Here is a 15,839-nt window from a genome sequence, read left to right on the forward strand (position 1 = left end):
AAATGTTTCAGTTGTAAACTCTAAGCTTTCCTCTCCACTAGTCTAAATCATTTACAGAAATTCTAACGATTAACTTTATTGACATGGATTTAGTGCTAACAAAATAAGTTTCATGAATAGTAAGTTCAGTCATACACATGATTCAAAATTCATTGAAATCACTGGCCATAAAAAACAGAAAAGAAAAAGCAGGGGAAAAAAAGTGGTAGTAGTAATAAATATAGTCTGACAATATTATTTTTTTCCGGGCCTTGCAGAAGTTATAGTTCAATTTCTTCACCTCATTTTTTATCGATACCTAGGTCATTTAAGGTAACAGTGATTAATATATATATATATATATATATATATATATATAATAGAAACCAACGCCGAACATAATAGAAAACAACATAAAACCATTTCACCTCTATAACCAATTTCAATAGTACTACATCCAGTTTCACTCACAGTTATGTGAATGAGGAGACAATTTTGGTCTATACACCTAAAGAGCTCAAATCAAGTCTTTCTCCAGAAAAAGCATAAAAGCTGAAAATGTGAATCTTGCAGCAACAACTTCATCATACTTATGTATAACATATCAGTCTTTTTGGGAGAACCTTGTATGATATTAGAAACAGAAAAGTACAAGGCACAGGAACTCAAGTATTTCAAAGACAAATGCTTGATTAAATAGGCATCTGAACAGTGAATGTCATGCCATTACTGTGCATCATGTACATCACACGTAAGCTAGTGCCATCTCTAAATGTACAGATTTCAATTTGGCATAAAAGCTCTGGTGCTTGGAGATAATGGAACAGATATGCCAAGAACTTAATAGAACAGTATATTCTACTATTTCTGTCCTCAAAGTGTTTAAGCCTGTGTACAAGCCTGCTGTTGGATGACAAAAAGAAGTATTTACTCAGAGAAGGAAAGAGAGGGCAAGCCATGAAGTAACTTTACAACAAGAGTCCAGTAGAGATGCTATTTGGCCACCCTGCAATGCCATGCAGAGGGGCTCTCTTCCTGTAACCGCTTCATTTTTTTCCCGAAGAACATCCACCAGCAGAGACCGATCAGAACACACACCACAGACTCAACGTAGTAACCGTCCAACGCTGTCACACATGTGCCCCCATCTCTGACACAGAGCTGAAGACAATATAAGAACAGGTTAAAAATTACATACACATGACATAGTTAAACGTCACCAATGAGTAAATTCCTGGGAATGGGATTCAATTAAACAGTTACCCCTGCTTCTTCAACCGAGCCGCACGTCAGTCCTGGGGCTCCCTGGCACTCTTTAAGGGTGAAAGGGTCTACCAGCCATAGAGCTAGAGTTGAGGGCCAGTTCCCTCCTAGATTAGTCACAGTGTTCAGAAGGGTCATGTAGGTGCCCCCTATCACAGGGTCACTGACCTTGGCGTGAAAGGCCATGCAGGCAACATACATGCTGTATAGTGCCACCTAGTGGAGAAAAACATTTCACAGTGAATACACAAATACACAAACCTAAATAAGTGCTGATCAATAAAAAAATATATTATATAATTTATACACACACACACACACACACACACATATATATATATATATATATATAAAATTGCATGTTATGACCTCTACGTCATCTTACGTTACATACAGTTGACTGTTGACAAATATGCCTATGATGAAGGGCAACATAAATGCAGTCATGCCCTAAAATTCAAGATATTGGGGCAAAACTGTTACTGTATGAGTTGTTGTCTCATATTTAAGTCATATGATAAGTGACATCACATGAGCATCGAGAGCAATAGCCATCACTCGAATGTGGTTTATGTCCCAGTGGCACGAGTGCAAATCTGATTTTATACAACAGTTCAGTAAATACAAATGTAATATTGTGTTATGTTTTAAACAAAGTTTTGTCTATTTTTGCTCAGTTTTGCCAACAAAAATATTACTTAAAGCCACGGCACAACTGTTGCGTGTCTCCGAGCAACACAGCGGTGATTCTGAATCAATCTGCGTTTTGAACGAATCATGTTAACCAATGATTCAAAGGGCCATTCATAGAGAGAGCCGTTTACTTCATAACTGAATGAATCAGCGGTTTGAACGAATCAAATGAATGAATGAATGCATGACTCATAAAGACATTTACCGCCACCTGCTGGTGGCTTTAGTTTCTTATTTAGAGTATGGTTTCATTTAAAAAAGAAATTAATAAACAAACAAACTTTAAAGGGATTATTCACACATTATTATGTCATAATTTACTCAAACCTTAATGATTTACTTTCTTTTGTGGAACATAAAAGACGGTATTTTGAAGAGAGTTGGTAACAAAGCCATTTTGGTTACCAGTGACTTTCATTGCATAAAGGGAAAAACAAACAAACAAACCAAAAAAAATATGTTTCTCAAATTATTTTCTTGTGTTCTTCTTATTATTCTTATGTTCCATTTATGTAAAGCCATTGTAGCCTAAACGTTTGTGTGTAATAAATTTGATGTTGAATCAAATTAAATATTCTAAAGCTACTATTTATAATGTCTAATTAATACTTTCTCATTTAAGACAAAATAGATTTAAATAATCTTTCAGGGGTACTTTCACAGTCAAATGTAATTTGTGATTATATGAATTAATCTACACATCTTGTAATTAATTAGATTTTGTTTAAAAATGTAATCGACTGACAGCCCTAGTAATATAGCATTGTATGCACGTATGTGTATATGCATACGTGCAAATAAATAAATTGTCGTATTTACCAATCAACATAAATCAATAAATAAAATATATCAATAATATAGATATAATAAAGAAATATTTATACTGTAACTAAATATAAAAAAACAAACATATACAGTGATTTACAAAAGTTTGGGATTAGTATGATTTTTTTTTATTATTATTTTTTTTAAGAAGTCTCTTATGCTCATCAAAGCTGCATTTATTTGATCCAAAATACAGAAACAAATTGTAATTATTGCAATTTAGAATAACAGTTTTCTATTTTAATATACTTTAAAATATAATAGATGAAGCGAAGCTGAATTTTCAGCAGCATTACTCCAGATTTCAGTGTCACGTGATTCTTCAGAAATCATTCTAATATGCTGATTAAAATCAATCTGATAGACCTGTAGATTCTTTGATGAAAAAAAAAAATGTAAAAGAAAGTGTTTATTTAAAATATAAATGTTGTGTTATAATATACACTACTAATCAAAGGTTTGGGCTCAGTAAGTAGTTTCTTCCTTTTTTTTAATAAATTTATACTTTTATTTAGCAAGGATATACTAAATTAGGGCTGTCACTTTTGAGAAAAATCTAATTCGAACGGATATCGAATATCAAGCAATGTATTCCAAAAAAGATTAGAATATCTACGTGCCCACTCCAAACACGCCCCCTCCCCTGTGCAAAAAAAAATTAACCCGTAGCCTAAAGGGCCTTCAACATATCGCGCTTAAAAACGCGTGGAAAACGCTAGGCGTGCCGCTTTCTCCTTCTCCAAAGCGCTCGGCAGTTGCACTCCTGAGGCATCTGCTGTTGCTAAGCAACCATGACCTGCTCTCTCAATGAAGACGCAGAAATTTCAGCAAAGGATAAATAGATTTGCAGCACTGAAAATTGCTTGCAGTTAGGGCTGTCACATTTTATTCGATATTCGAATATGCATTCGAACATGATGTTTTTAACTCGATGCGGTGCGGATGCGCCTGGAAAAAACGAGCGCGTCGCACCGCGTGCGCATCGCTTCAATTATGAGCGCCCATACCGCGTGCCTACATTGGAAATAACGAACATGAGCGCGCAAAAGACGCGATATGTGAACGGCCCTAATGGAGATTCAATCACAAATGTTTAACAGTGAGTCATAAACAGGACTAGGGATGGGACGATAACCGGTTTTATTGATAACAGTAATAAAATGTGCTGAAGGTTAGTAATATCGTTTAAAAATGAATTATCATTAAAACCGTGTTTGATTATCGCGGTTTTAATAGCTCACTATTAAATCATGTCCAGCCAGCAACAGTCTGACGCAAGCGCAGCGCAAAATGTTTTTTTTGTTTTTTTTCGAGAAGGAATGGCGAAAGTCAGTGACTTTTCTATGCTTTTCTATGCTTCTACACTTTTCATTGTAAGGAAGGAAATGCCACAGAATTTAATCTTTCTTTAAATTAAGTGCATAGAGTTGCTTGTTTTATTAGTTGTTTGTTGATTATTAAATATAAAACTTGCTGAAATGTTTTCAGTGTGAGCATCAACTATTTTTGAACACTTTCATCTCGTTTCAACAAAACCGTGATAATATTGATAATCGTGATAATTTTAGTCACTATAATCGTGATATTAAATTTTCATACCGTCCCATCCCTAAACAGGACTATCTGAATTATTCTTCTTTTTTTTTTTACTTAATGTTTGAAACAGCAGGTTATCAACTTAGAATATCAATTTATATATGAAGTGCCACTATGCATATCCCACAACATTAGGCTAAATGAAAAAAGAAAAGAAAAAAAAGATTCAGAACAGGCACAAACAATAACGTGACAACTTAAACAGCAGCAGAAGTAAGGCATATAGTCTAGCCAAATTCATTTCTTAATATTGTTTGCAAGAAACACCAGTCTATCAACTTGATCTTGATTAAGTGCGGCTCTCTTTTTATTTACAATGTTCCCCGCGGTGGAGAACACACATTCGGAGCGCACAGACGTGCCTGGCATAGACAGTAAAAGAAATGGACACAGCGACCCCATTGAAACTCAATTGAGACAAGTGAAGCCCAGTTTTAGCTATTTTTAGCACTTCCGTTTCTGACGCGCAGACTCAAACTAAGCTTAATGACGTCAGCAACCTGTCTGACAGATGTAAATCTTCTAAGTAGCTGTGCGTGAAAACTGCCATCGTTAATCTTGCAGAGACGGCGAGCTTGAGCGGGGAGTTTTTTGGCGTGAGTGAGCAGGAGTAAGTATTCTGATTAATTATTTTGTATAGTATTTTAAAATGTAACGCCAGTACGCCATATTAAGTTAATTGCCTGCGAGCTTCTCCTCCTGTCTGTACGGTAATGCGACAGAGAGTCGAGTGGTTATGACGCAATCGTTAGCCTATTTTTACAAAAACTGTTTCTACGGGGCCATAATGTAACATAGAAGGCAATGGAGCCCTTTATACATTGTCGTGTATCTTTAGAGATAAATAATGGACAAATGGAGTCTTTAAACGCCTCAGATGTAAAGTTATTCGCAGTCAAAGTGACGCCAAAATGAATGGGAGGTCAATGGGATGCTAACGCAAGTGAACTTCAACTTCCGTTCGGCTTCCTTGCCGCCTGGTGCCTGGCTATTAGCTCTTATTCGCTTGATTTGGTCATGGGCCTATGCTACAATACGTCTAGATTGCCCTCTACTGGATAAGATGGCAAAGAAAAAAAGGAAAAACAAACGGTCTAATCATAGACTGAAAAAAATGCGCTACACATGACATTTTAAAAACCGGATATTTTATTTATAGTTCGATTATGGATATTTCACGTCATGTTCGAATGCATATTCGAATATCGAATAAAAAGTGACAGCTCTATACTAAATGGATAAAAAATTGTATAAAGCAATATAAGACTTATATTGTCAGAAAAGAATTATATTTTGAAAAAAAATGCTGTTCATTTTTACTTTTTATTCATTAAAGAATCAAAGAAAAAAGTATCACAGCTTCCCCCAAAAAATAAAATAATAATAATTAAGCAGCACTACTACTAAAAAAAAAACAAAAAAAAAAAAAACATTTTTTTTAAGGTTTAATCACACAACATTTCTTCCATGTTTTATTTTTTTATAGTAAATCCCCTTTGTTTACCAAAAAGTTAAGTTAATTTTCAATAATTAAAAGATAAATTAAATTAATGTTTTATGTGCATCTCAGAAAATGCTTTATTTAAAACCCTGACTGAATGGCACTTAAATGCACTTAATTCATCGGTCAACTTTATTGTCATTGTTGTTCACAGTACAAGTACAGACAGAGAAACAATGGGTAATAATTAAATGTTTATTTTTGATGTATGCATTGCATTCTATGCATTTAAAAAATATTTTTTTTTTCTAAAAAAGGAAACTTAGTTATTCATTTTCAGAGACCCAGGAGTCTTATTTTCTCTTGCATAATTAATATTGCACTCTAATTAAGCAAAAACACATTTTATCCGATTACTCGATTAATCAATGGAATTTTTGGTAGAATACTCGATTACTAAAATATTCGATAGCTACAGTCCTAGTGTACATTTACCAAAAATGTCACTGAACAAACTGCAGACAGAGTTAATGTAAACTAACCTGATGTAGTGCATAGCTCAGCAGCACAACAGCATAGTAATACACAGGGAAGCCTTCCTCCTGCCGAACACTGGGGGTCCACCAGACCAGCAGGGCATACTCCAAACCAATCAGCAGCCTTTGAGAAACACAAGCCACAGCTTTCCTATTACTCTACCCAATGCATGCATTCCCTCTAATGATTACACATGCGGCTGCGGCTAATCTGGTGTACATCACAGCTTTTAAAGCCAAGAATCCAAGCATGTGTGGTGATTTAGTTTGTACCTGAATGGGAAAGCTTTGTAGAAAATGTCAAGTGGACGTGGTCCAGCTGTGTATTTACTAATAACTAGAGGCAGCAAGATTTGCAGAGGCACCATGGGAACCGCCAATAGAGCCAGCTGCGCTTTAGGAACCCCAGCTTCCACTAGCTTCAGCCCCGTCACGGCATCAGCTGCCGAGAAACCGATCTGAAAGTAGTGAGGAAGAGGAATGAATTAGACTGATTTGCATAGAACTATTATTAAGTTACAGTAGTTAAAACAACAGGAAAATGACTAAAGTAAGGCTCGGCTAAGTGCCATTACCTTAGCAGTCAGCAGAAGGACACAGAAGGTGAAGACAGTGGGCATTTTAATTATGGAGAGCAAATGTTTGTAGGTCTCCATAACACTCTGTGTCTCCTCTTTAGGCTTTTTCTTTGCATGATGCTGTTCGTTGTTTTCTTTTTTGAAGACAGCAACCAGAGTGGTAGATACAATGAACACAATCCCCCAGAAAAACAAGAAATCTGAAAGAGAGCAGAACAGAGCAAAGTATCAGTAAACCTGCATCTCTAGTCACATGATTGCATTGATTTAGGTCTATTTAAGAGTGAAAAAAAAGTATATTGCCAGTTGGAATCAGTAAGATTTTTAAAGCCTTTGTTGTTGTTTTTTGTTTTTAAGGTCCCTTGAGATCATCAAGGCTGCATTTATTGATCAAAAACACTGAAAATCAGTAATATTGTGAAATATGATTGAGATTTAAAATACTGGTATATACCTGAGAGTGTTACAATGCCCCGCTCCTGAGGCTCAAACCTCAAATACTTGTTGCAGAAATCAGCAGATTCCAGAGCCAGAAACAACACATTTCCTAGAAAGTATCCAGCCGTCTGACCCACAGAGTTACAAGTGGAAGCATAACCCACATTCTCCCTGGACAGCATAGTCAAAGCCCAGCCATCAACGGCAATATCTTGCGTGGCTGCGAGGAAAGCCAGCACGAAGAAGACTGCGGTCAGAGTGATCACATCAGGCCCCCTGTGTCCATCGGTCTGAAGCATTGCATCCACCGAGACGGACAGGTAAAGCATAAAAAGACCCAGCAGGTACTGAGTGGGCACCAGCCATGACTTCCTCCTGCCAAACTTCTGCAGGTACAGCGAATCCACCAGGGGAGCCCAGAACAGCTTTAGACTGAAGGGCCAAAAGACAAAGCTGAAATAGGCCTGGTCCTTGTAGCTAACGTTCTTACTCTGCATGATGAGAGGGATGCTCCCTGCCAAGCCTAACGGAATGCCCTGAAGCACGTATAAAAACAGTAACAGGGCCACATTGCCCAGTTCTCCTTTAATTCCGTGACTCGCTTTCGTCCGTCCATCAGCTCGGTCGGAGATTGGCAGAAGAGCTTCCCCGTCATCCTCCTCTCCTACCTTGGATTCCCTTTCACTCTTATCCGAGTTGGACACCACAGGCTTCCTCTGCCTCCCGTTCTTGTATGTGATAGATTCAAACTGTTCCATCTTAACCTGCCTGGCATCAATCCAGATATGTCCTCAAAACACCTGCATATTAATATATAAAAAAGCAGTGTTATTAGTATAACTGTGTATTAGCATAACTGAGATCCTATTGTGTGTGTGTGTGTGTGTGTATGTATGTATATGTACAAAAATATTTTTAATTTAAATTTAAGTATTAGTAATTGTGTTGTGAGTTTTTTTTTTTTTTTTTGTAATATGCATATATGGCTTTCATTAATTTTTATTTTCATTTTAGTAAACTACCATATACATATATATATTTATATACATCTCACTGTCTCTAGGATGCTTGAGTTAACCTACCTGCAGAAATATGCGCAAGTGCACAAAGGACAAAAACGGATTAACAAGCAAAGTTAACTGACAGATCAAATCTATGACATTCACTTTGAAAGAATCCTCACTTTACAGTCTTTTTACACAAGTGCCTAAAACTTTTAACAGTACTGTAGATTTTTGCTGGTAGGCTTCTTCAAGCATCTCGGAAACATTGCCACAGTTTCTTTTTTCTGATGTCATTCCATTTACAATAGCAAAATAAATGTTTGGAGATGTAAATTGATAACTTCAGGCACACTACAGCAAAAGATAGAATACTGGCTTTAATCTGTATTATTTTATTTATAAGACCACGAAGACTAAGGGAAAATGCGTATTCCACTCCAGAGAAGCTCTCTGACATGAAACCGCTTAGCAAAACGCATAAATAATAATAAAAAAGCTAATTCTGATTCTTATGTAAAGCTGAGTAAACAAAACAAACGACATCATATCAGAGACATTATCATGCAACACATTTTGATACGCGAACATACAAGGAACGAAAGAATCACACCAGTATGAGATGGAATAGAAGCAGAAAATCTACTGATTCATCGTTACCTTGCACTATGATGACATACCACATGACGAGTCAAGACCTCAATGAATCAATGAACAACGTGTAAACTTATATGCATGACGAAAAAAAAAAAGACTATTTCTTGACTTGAGATGAGCAGCACTTTACTGACACCAAAATATCCACGCAGATGGATAATATACCTAGCGTTTACAAGCCGCAGAGGAGCGCAGTAAGTACACCTGACTGCTGCAATGAAAAGGAAGCCGGAGCGGTGCGTCAGTAAAATGTGTCCGAATGCTTCGGCTGACGTGTCTTACAGCGTCTGTTTTTAGTTCCTCCGGTTTCATGAAATCTACACAACGTTTACGCAGGCATATATTTTACATATAACTGACACGTGACAGGTTTGCTCTCTCTCTCTCTCTCTCTCTCTCTCTCTCTCTCTCTCTATATATATATATATATATATATATATGTGTGTGTGTGTGTGTGTGTGTGTGTGTGTGTGTGTGTGTGTGTGTGTGTGTGTGTGTGTGTGTGTGTGTGTGTGTGTGTTTATTTATTTATTTATTTACAAATTGTCTTAATACAGAAATCGTAATATTTTTTTTGTTCAGAATTCTTTGATAGTAAATCTGCCAAATGAACATCACATTTAATGCATCCTTGCTGAATACGAACAGTACAGTACAAAGAACTAAAAAGTAGTATAGCCTACAAACAAGCTAAACAATATATTATAATAAAAGTGTTATTAAGTGTTATTAGTGCTATTATACTAAACTATTGACATGTTGTTTATGTAATTATATATATATATATATAGAGAGAGAGAGAGACAGAGACAGAGAGAGAGAGAGAGAGAGAGAGAGAGAGAGATAGCTGTCCCATTCTCACAAGGCCACAGATGCAGTGTGAAATTATAAGCAGCAGCCATAATTGAACGGGAAAAAAAGAGAAAATTTAAAGAAAGAAATGTTTTGTATATGCTTGCAGCATATCTTTTTACATTATTTCTATTATGCATATTGACATAACGTAACTTGCAATGCTCATAAATTTGATATAGTTGCTGTCTTAATGTTTATCTTTAAAAACCATGCAGTCCTGTACAAAGCAGTGTGTTGTTTTGTTCTTTATGTTCTTATAAGCCATTATATGCTTTCACTGTGAAAGAGGGCATCTCCTTTTCAGAGATAATGAATGACTGTATGTGCAGTGTGTGGAGCCGTGTGGATTCAGTAAAGAGGCTTAAATGCATGTGACTGAGGATGTTGAATAAAAACATGTGACCAGACGTGTGAGTGTAAACTAAATCAAACTTTTTCTATTAGCAGCCAAAGTCACACAAGACCACACGAATGCACTCAAACAGACCTATGATTGCCTTATCATATCAATGTTTAAATACTTAAATTAGGAATTTAGGCATCATCCAGGGTAAATATATAGCCTAGGTGTCCTATTATGTAGAGGTGCAGTCATTGTCATATTTAAACAGAGAGGGTGAGAAAATAAAAGCTACAAAGAACACAAAACTTCATTTCACAATGCATAGAAGCTGACTTCAGATTGTAACAGTGCAGTAACATAACAGTGTTATGGGTTGTCAAAAAATTGAAGCATACCACAACTCTTTTCATGACTAAATGTTTACATACAGAACTAACAAATATTGCTACTTACAACCCGAATTCCGGAAAAGTTGGGACGTTTTTTAAATTTTAATAAAATGAAAACTAAAAGACTTTCAAATCACATGAGCCAATATTTTATTCACAATAGAACATAGATAACATAGCAAATGTTTAAACTGAGAAAGTTTACAATTTTATGCACAAAATGAGCTCATTTCAATTTTGATTTCTGCTACAGGTCTCAAAATAGTTGGGACGGGGCATGTTTACCATGGTGTAGCATCTCCTTTTCTTTTCAAAACAGTTTGAAGACGTCTGGGCATTGAGGCTATGAGTTGCTGGAGTTTTGCTGTTGGAATTTGGTCCCATTCTTGCCTTATATAGATTTCCAGCTGCTGAAGAGTTCGTGGTCGTCTTTGACGTATTTTTCGTTTAATGATGCGCCAAATGTTCTCTATAGGTGAAAGATCTGGACTGCAGGCAGGTCAGGTTAGCACCCGGACTCTTCTACGACGAAGCCATGCTGTTGTTATAGCTGCAGTATGTGGTTTTGCATTGTCCTGCTGAAATAAACAAGGCCTTCCCTGAAATAGACGTTGTTTGGAGGGAAGCATATGTTGCTCTAAAACCTTTATATACCTTTCAGCATTCACAGAGCCTTCCAAAACATGCAAGCTGCCCATACCGTATGCACTTATGCACCCCCATACCATCAGAGATGCTGGCTTTTGAACTGAACGCTGATAACATGCTGGAAGGTCTCCCTCCTCTTTAGCCCGGAGGACACGGCGTCCGTGATTTCCAACAAGAATGTCAAATTTGGACTCGTCTGACCATAAAACACTATTCCACTTTGAAATAGTCCATTTTAAATGAGCCTTGGCCCACAGGACACGACGGCGCTTCTGGACCATGTTCACATATGGCTTCCTTTTTGCATGATAGAGCTTTAGTTGGCATCTGCTGATGGCACGGCGGATTGTGTTTACCGACAGTGGTTTCTGAAAGTATTCCTGGGCCCATTTAGTAATGTCATTGACACAATCATGCCGATGAGTGATGCAGTGTCGTCTGAGAGCCCGAAGACCACGGGCATCCAATAAAGGTCTCCGGCCTTGTCCCTTACGCACAGAGATTTCTCCAGTTTCTCTGAATCTTCTGATGATGTTATGCACTGTAGATGATGAGATTTGCAAAGCCTTTGCAATTTGACGTTGAGGAACATTGTTTTTAAAGTTTTCCACAATTTTTTTTACGCAGTCTTTCACAGATTGGAGAGCCTCTGCCCATCTTTACTTCTGAGAGACTCTGCTTCTCTAAGACAAAGCTTTTATAGCTAATCATGTTACAGACCTGATATCAATTAATTTAATTAATCACTAGATGTTCTCCCAGCTGAATCTTTTCAAAACTGCTTGCTTTTTTAGCCATTTGTTGCCCCCGTGCCAACTTTTTTGAGACCTGTAGCAGGCATTAAATTTTAAATGAGCTAATTAAGTGGATAAAAGTGTAAAATTTCTCAGTTTAAACATTTGCTATGTTATCTATGTTCTATTGTGAATAAAATATTGGCTCATGTGATTTGAAATTCCTTTAGTTTTCATTTTATTAAAATTTAAAAAACATCCCAACTTTTCCGGAATTCGGGTTGTACTATGCAATCATATAATAATTGCTGTTAATAGTGTTCATTGTCTGGTTGACTGTCTTGTATTAATTTTTCTGAAAATTCCTATCATATGCACATAAACGGACAGTCACCACTGATAAGCTACTACTTAATATTGTAGAAACACAATTTTCTGTAAAGTTACTTTGCAATGATGTGTATCGTAAAAAGCACTATACAAATAAACTTGAATTGAATTGAATTCAAACACACACCATATTAATTACTGGAGGACAAATAATAATACAAATAAAAAAAATAAAATAAAAAATCTTTTGTTATAAGTTGGCTAAAGTCTGTTTAGAGTCAGTTTTAGTGAATCAAACCATACAGCGTCAGGGTAGTCCAGTTCCTGCATGAACCAGTTCTTTTATTAATCAAAACACTTAGGAAGGTTACTGAAACTCATATTGTTATAACTGAATAACTTAAATTATGGCTGTTTCATTAGTTAAAGGAATTGTTCACACAAATGAAAAGTCTTCATTTACTAAAAACTCTTTGTTTTCTTCTGTGGAATGCAATAAAAATAAAAATAAAAATGAACAAAATAAAATCCATAAGTTCCACAAAAAAATAGTCGATTTTCAAAGATTTTGCCTATCCTGATCAATTATTTCTAGTGTCAATTATTTAGAAAAAAAAAAAAAATAGAAATAGAATAGAAATCTATTACAAAAACCAACAGAAATATAAAAAATAAATACAGAAATATGTTAAAAAACACAACTTGCAATAACAGTAACTATTAAATGCTTTTATCATTTGTCATATCTGTTTTGATCGAATCGAAAATCATCTTGTTTTTGTATATTTTCACCAAATATTTCTTCTTCAAAAATATCTACTAAACGAATCGCTAGTATTCCCATGCCCACCGGAGTACCCCAGCCAACAGAAACTTTTCTCTGACTCCGGGCGTCAAACTCCTCCCTAACAGCAATTGCACACAGCGAGCAGCAGATACGGGAGCAGTAGTCGCAGGCGAGCGGTTGACACCGTCAAGGAAGAGAACACGCTTACAACAAAAACACGGCAAGACAGGGGTGTCCGCTCCACATCACACATTCATGGCGCTGTGTAACGGGGATAGCAAGGTCAGTAAACCGGCCTAAGCATGTACACAACCCAAACTGTTCTACTCGTATCACCGGTACTCGCCACCGGTACTCCCCGTCCACACGCGGCCCTTTCTGCGCTGGGAAACACCAAGCGTGCCGCGGACCCGGGGTATATTCCACTGGTTCATTGTTGTACATTTATTAAGGTATATCTGGTGTAATGGAGAATTTTTACTGTCGGACTGTGCCTACAGCACTCCACCTGGGTGATGTCGTGGTATGGTTTGCGTTATGATCGCATGCCCCAGGCGAAGCTCAGAGGCTCACCCGCGCGCGGAACTGAGAAACAGCTAGCCGGGCTCGCGCGCACAAGCTAATGCTAGTTAGCTACAATCAATGTGACATCATGCTGAGTTGCCATGGCTAATGAGGGTTCAGAGCTGTGGCTGAAATGAACAGCCGACCGTGAAACGATGTTGAGTTTCATGATGCTGTCAAAGAGTTATACTTTATACATTTAAGTAGGGCAGACTGAAAAATTAAACTGGTCTGTGTTAACATGGCATGAGCTGGAAATGGTGTGTACAGGCCAGTGCATTTTCACACTGGAGATGGGGTCATTCTTGTATATTAAATGATTAACGTTACCAGTTAGTGTTTGCACTCTTTAAAGTGTTCATTAAACGACTTTAAATGCATTTTACCGGCTCTTTCTACGGTTTTGAGTGTGCTGGAGTCAGTCAAAGAGTGCTGTTTTCGTATTAACTTACAAAGCACGTGGGAGCGTTTGGTCTAAACTATAGTGAGAGATGCCTGCTTTTGTAGTATGTACATTTTCTCTGAATTAATATAACAGGTGATATATTTTTGTCTCTCTGATCTGCAAGTTGTGTCTGGAAGTTATTCAGAATGAACAACGTTATGATTAATGTCCAAGAATTGTTCAAAAGTTTTATACTGACCATCTCTCAAGCATCAATGTCTAAGTTCTCTATCTATCTATCTATCTATCTATCTATCTATCTATCTATCTATCTATCTATCTATCTATCATATAATATAAAACAGTAATATTGTGAAATATTATTATCACTTAAAATAATAGTTTTCTATTTGAATATACTTTAAAAAAAATATATATATTCCTGTGATGCAAAGCTGAATTTTCAGTATCATTACTCCAGCCTTCAGTGTCACATGTAACATCCAGTCTATCACATGATCATTTAGAAATCATTCTAATATTCTGATTTATTATGAGTGTTGGAAACAGTTCTGCTGTCTAATATATTTGCTGAATAAAAGGTTAAAAAGAACTGCATTTATTCAAAATAAAATAAAAAATTCAAATAATATATATTCTAATAATATTATATTTTCTTTTCTATCACTTTTTATCAATTTAACACATCCTTGCTGAATAAAAGTATTGATTTTATTTAAAAAGAAGAAAGAAGAAAAAAATTACTGACCCCAAATTACTGACCAGTAGTGTATATTGTTAATACAAAATATTTATATTTAAAAAAAGTTTTTTTTTTACATTTTATTTTTTTACTTTTTATTCATCAAAGTATCCTAAAAAAGTTTCACATGTTCTGAAAAAATATTAAGCAGCAGAACTGTTTCCAACTTTGATAATGAATCATCATATTAGAATAATTTCTAAAGGATCATGTGATAATGATCCTAAAAATTCAGCTTTGCATCACAGAAATAAATGATAATTTAAAGTATAATAAATTTAAAAACAATTATTTTAAATTGTAATAATATATCACAATATTACATTTTCTGTATTTTTGATCAAATGTGTGTATATATATATATATGTATGAGGGGCCGTACAAGACTTCTCCTTACAAATACATATATTTTTCCTTTCACACTCATACATTCTAGTTACACATACATATATTTCTACTCTCACACACACATACATTCTCCTTTCACATACATATACACACATGCATATATAGAATGTATGGATGTAAGAGAAGAATGTATGTATGTGCGAGAGAGTATAGTGGAAACGGAAGGCAGGTTAGGTGCGATCAGGGTCACCGGGACAGGTCTTGATCAGCATGGCTGAGGTAGATGACGCAGCCGCAGAAGTATTTCAGCAAACTATCTGGGTTTTAAAAATATTTTTGCTTGTTTGTTTGTTCAAGGTTAGTTTGACCAGTTACAGAGCAAAATAAACATTTAATGAATGTAAAGAAAAAAAAAGAAAGAATAAGAACTAAATAAATTGCCAATGAGAATGGGAATCGGCTCATTTGATTGTAAAATAAATAAAATCCTGATCAGTGCATCCTTAACTGGAATAGTTGAAAGAGCTAAAAAAAGGTGGTTTATTTCAATTTTATCTTTGAACTATTCTACCTATTTGTGCAAAATGGTTATTATTTATTACAATACAATATTACAGTCAACAATGGAGACTATAAGTCTTGTTGATTGATTGATTGATTGTGGCAAGTCCAGTGAAAATGTTGCC

The 15,839-nt window shown here is 35.9% G+C and overlaps 2 protein-coding genes across 3 annotated transcripts in view; one reads left to right on the forward strand and one right to left on the reverse strand.

The window, feature by feature from the left end:
• Positions 1–717: 717 nt before the first annotated feature.
• On the reverse strand, positions 718–9,302 carry slc33a1 (solute carrier family 33 member 1). 2 transcript variants are annotated; one of them, XM_059506242.1, is made up of 7 exons: positions 9,173–9,302; positions 7,366–8,149; positions 6,909–7,111; positions 6,607–6,791; positions 6,340–6,457; positions 1,243–1,458; positions 718–1,140 (listed from the first exon to the last, which is right to left on the reverse strand). In XM_059506242.1, exons 2-7 carry the CDS (start codon positions 8,105–8,107, stop codon positions 973–975), a joined length of 1,632 nt encoding a protein of 543 aa, XP_059362225.1. In that variant the 5' UTR covers positions 8,108–8,149; positions 9,173–9,302; the 3' UTR covers positions 718–972. The 2 variants fall into 2 exon arrangements, with proteins under 2 accessions (XP_059362225.1, XP_059362224.1); XM_059506241.1 differs by having other exon boundaries at positions 9,011–9,268.
• A 3,962-nt stretch (positions 9,303–13,264) lies between these two features.
• LOC132101350 (GMP synthase [glutamine-hydrolyzing]-like) overlaps positions 13,265–15,839 on the forward strand; it is a 32,530-nt gene continuing 29,955 nt past the window's right edge. The window contains exon 1 of the mRNA XM_059506243.1: positions 13,265–13,375. Within this exon, the coding sequence (XP_059362226.1) occupies positions 13,349–13,375 (27 nt within the window). The 5' untranslated portion in view covers positions 13,265–13,348. The remainder of the gene's footprint in view (positions 13,376–15,839) is intronic.

This window comes from Carassius carassius, chromosome 23, assembly GCF_963082965.1.
Source record: "Carassius carassius chromosome 23, fCarCar2.1, whole genome shotgun sequence".
In the NCBI taxonomy this organism is placed as follows: Eukaryota; Metazoa; Chordata; class Actinopteri; order Cypriniformes; family Cyprinidae; genus Carassius; species Carassius carassius.

Excerpts from the sequence above, each read along its gene's own strand:
- slc33a1 (XM_059506242.1), bottom strand. The coding sequence starts at position 8,107 with ATGGAACAGTTTGAATCTATCACATACAAGAACGGGAGGCAGAGGAAG. Across the intron at positions 6,792-6,908 it reads TCCTTCTGCTGACTGCTAAG|ATCGGTTTCTCGGCAGCTGA; the intron begins GTAATGGCACTT and ends CACTACTTTCAG. Across the intron at positions 1,459-6,339 it reads TGAGCTATGCACTACATCAG|GTGGCACTATACAGCATGTA; the intron begins GTTAGTTTACAT and ends TTTCTCCACTAG.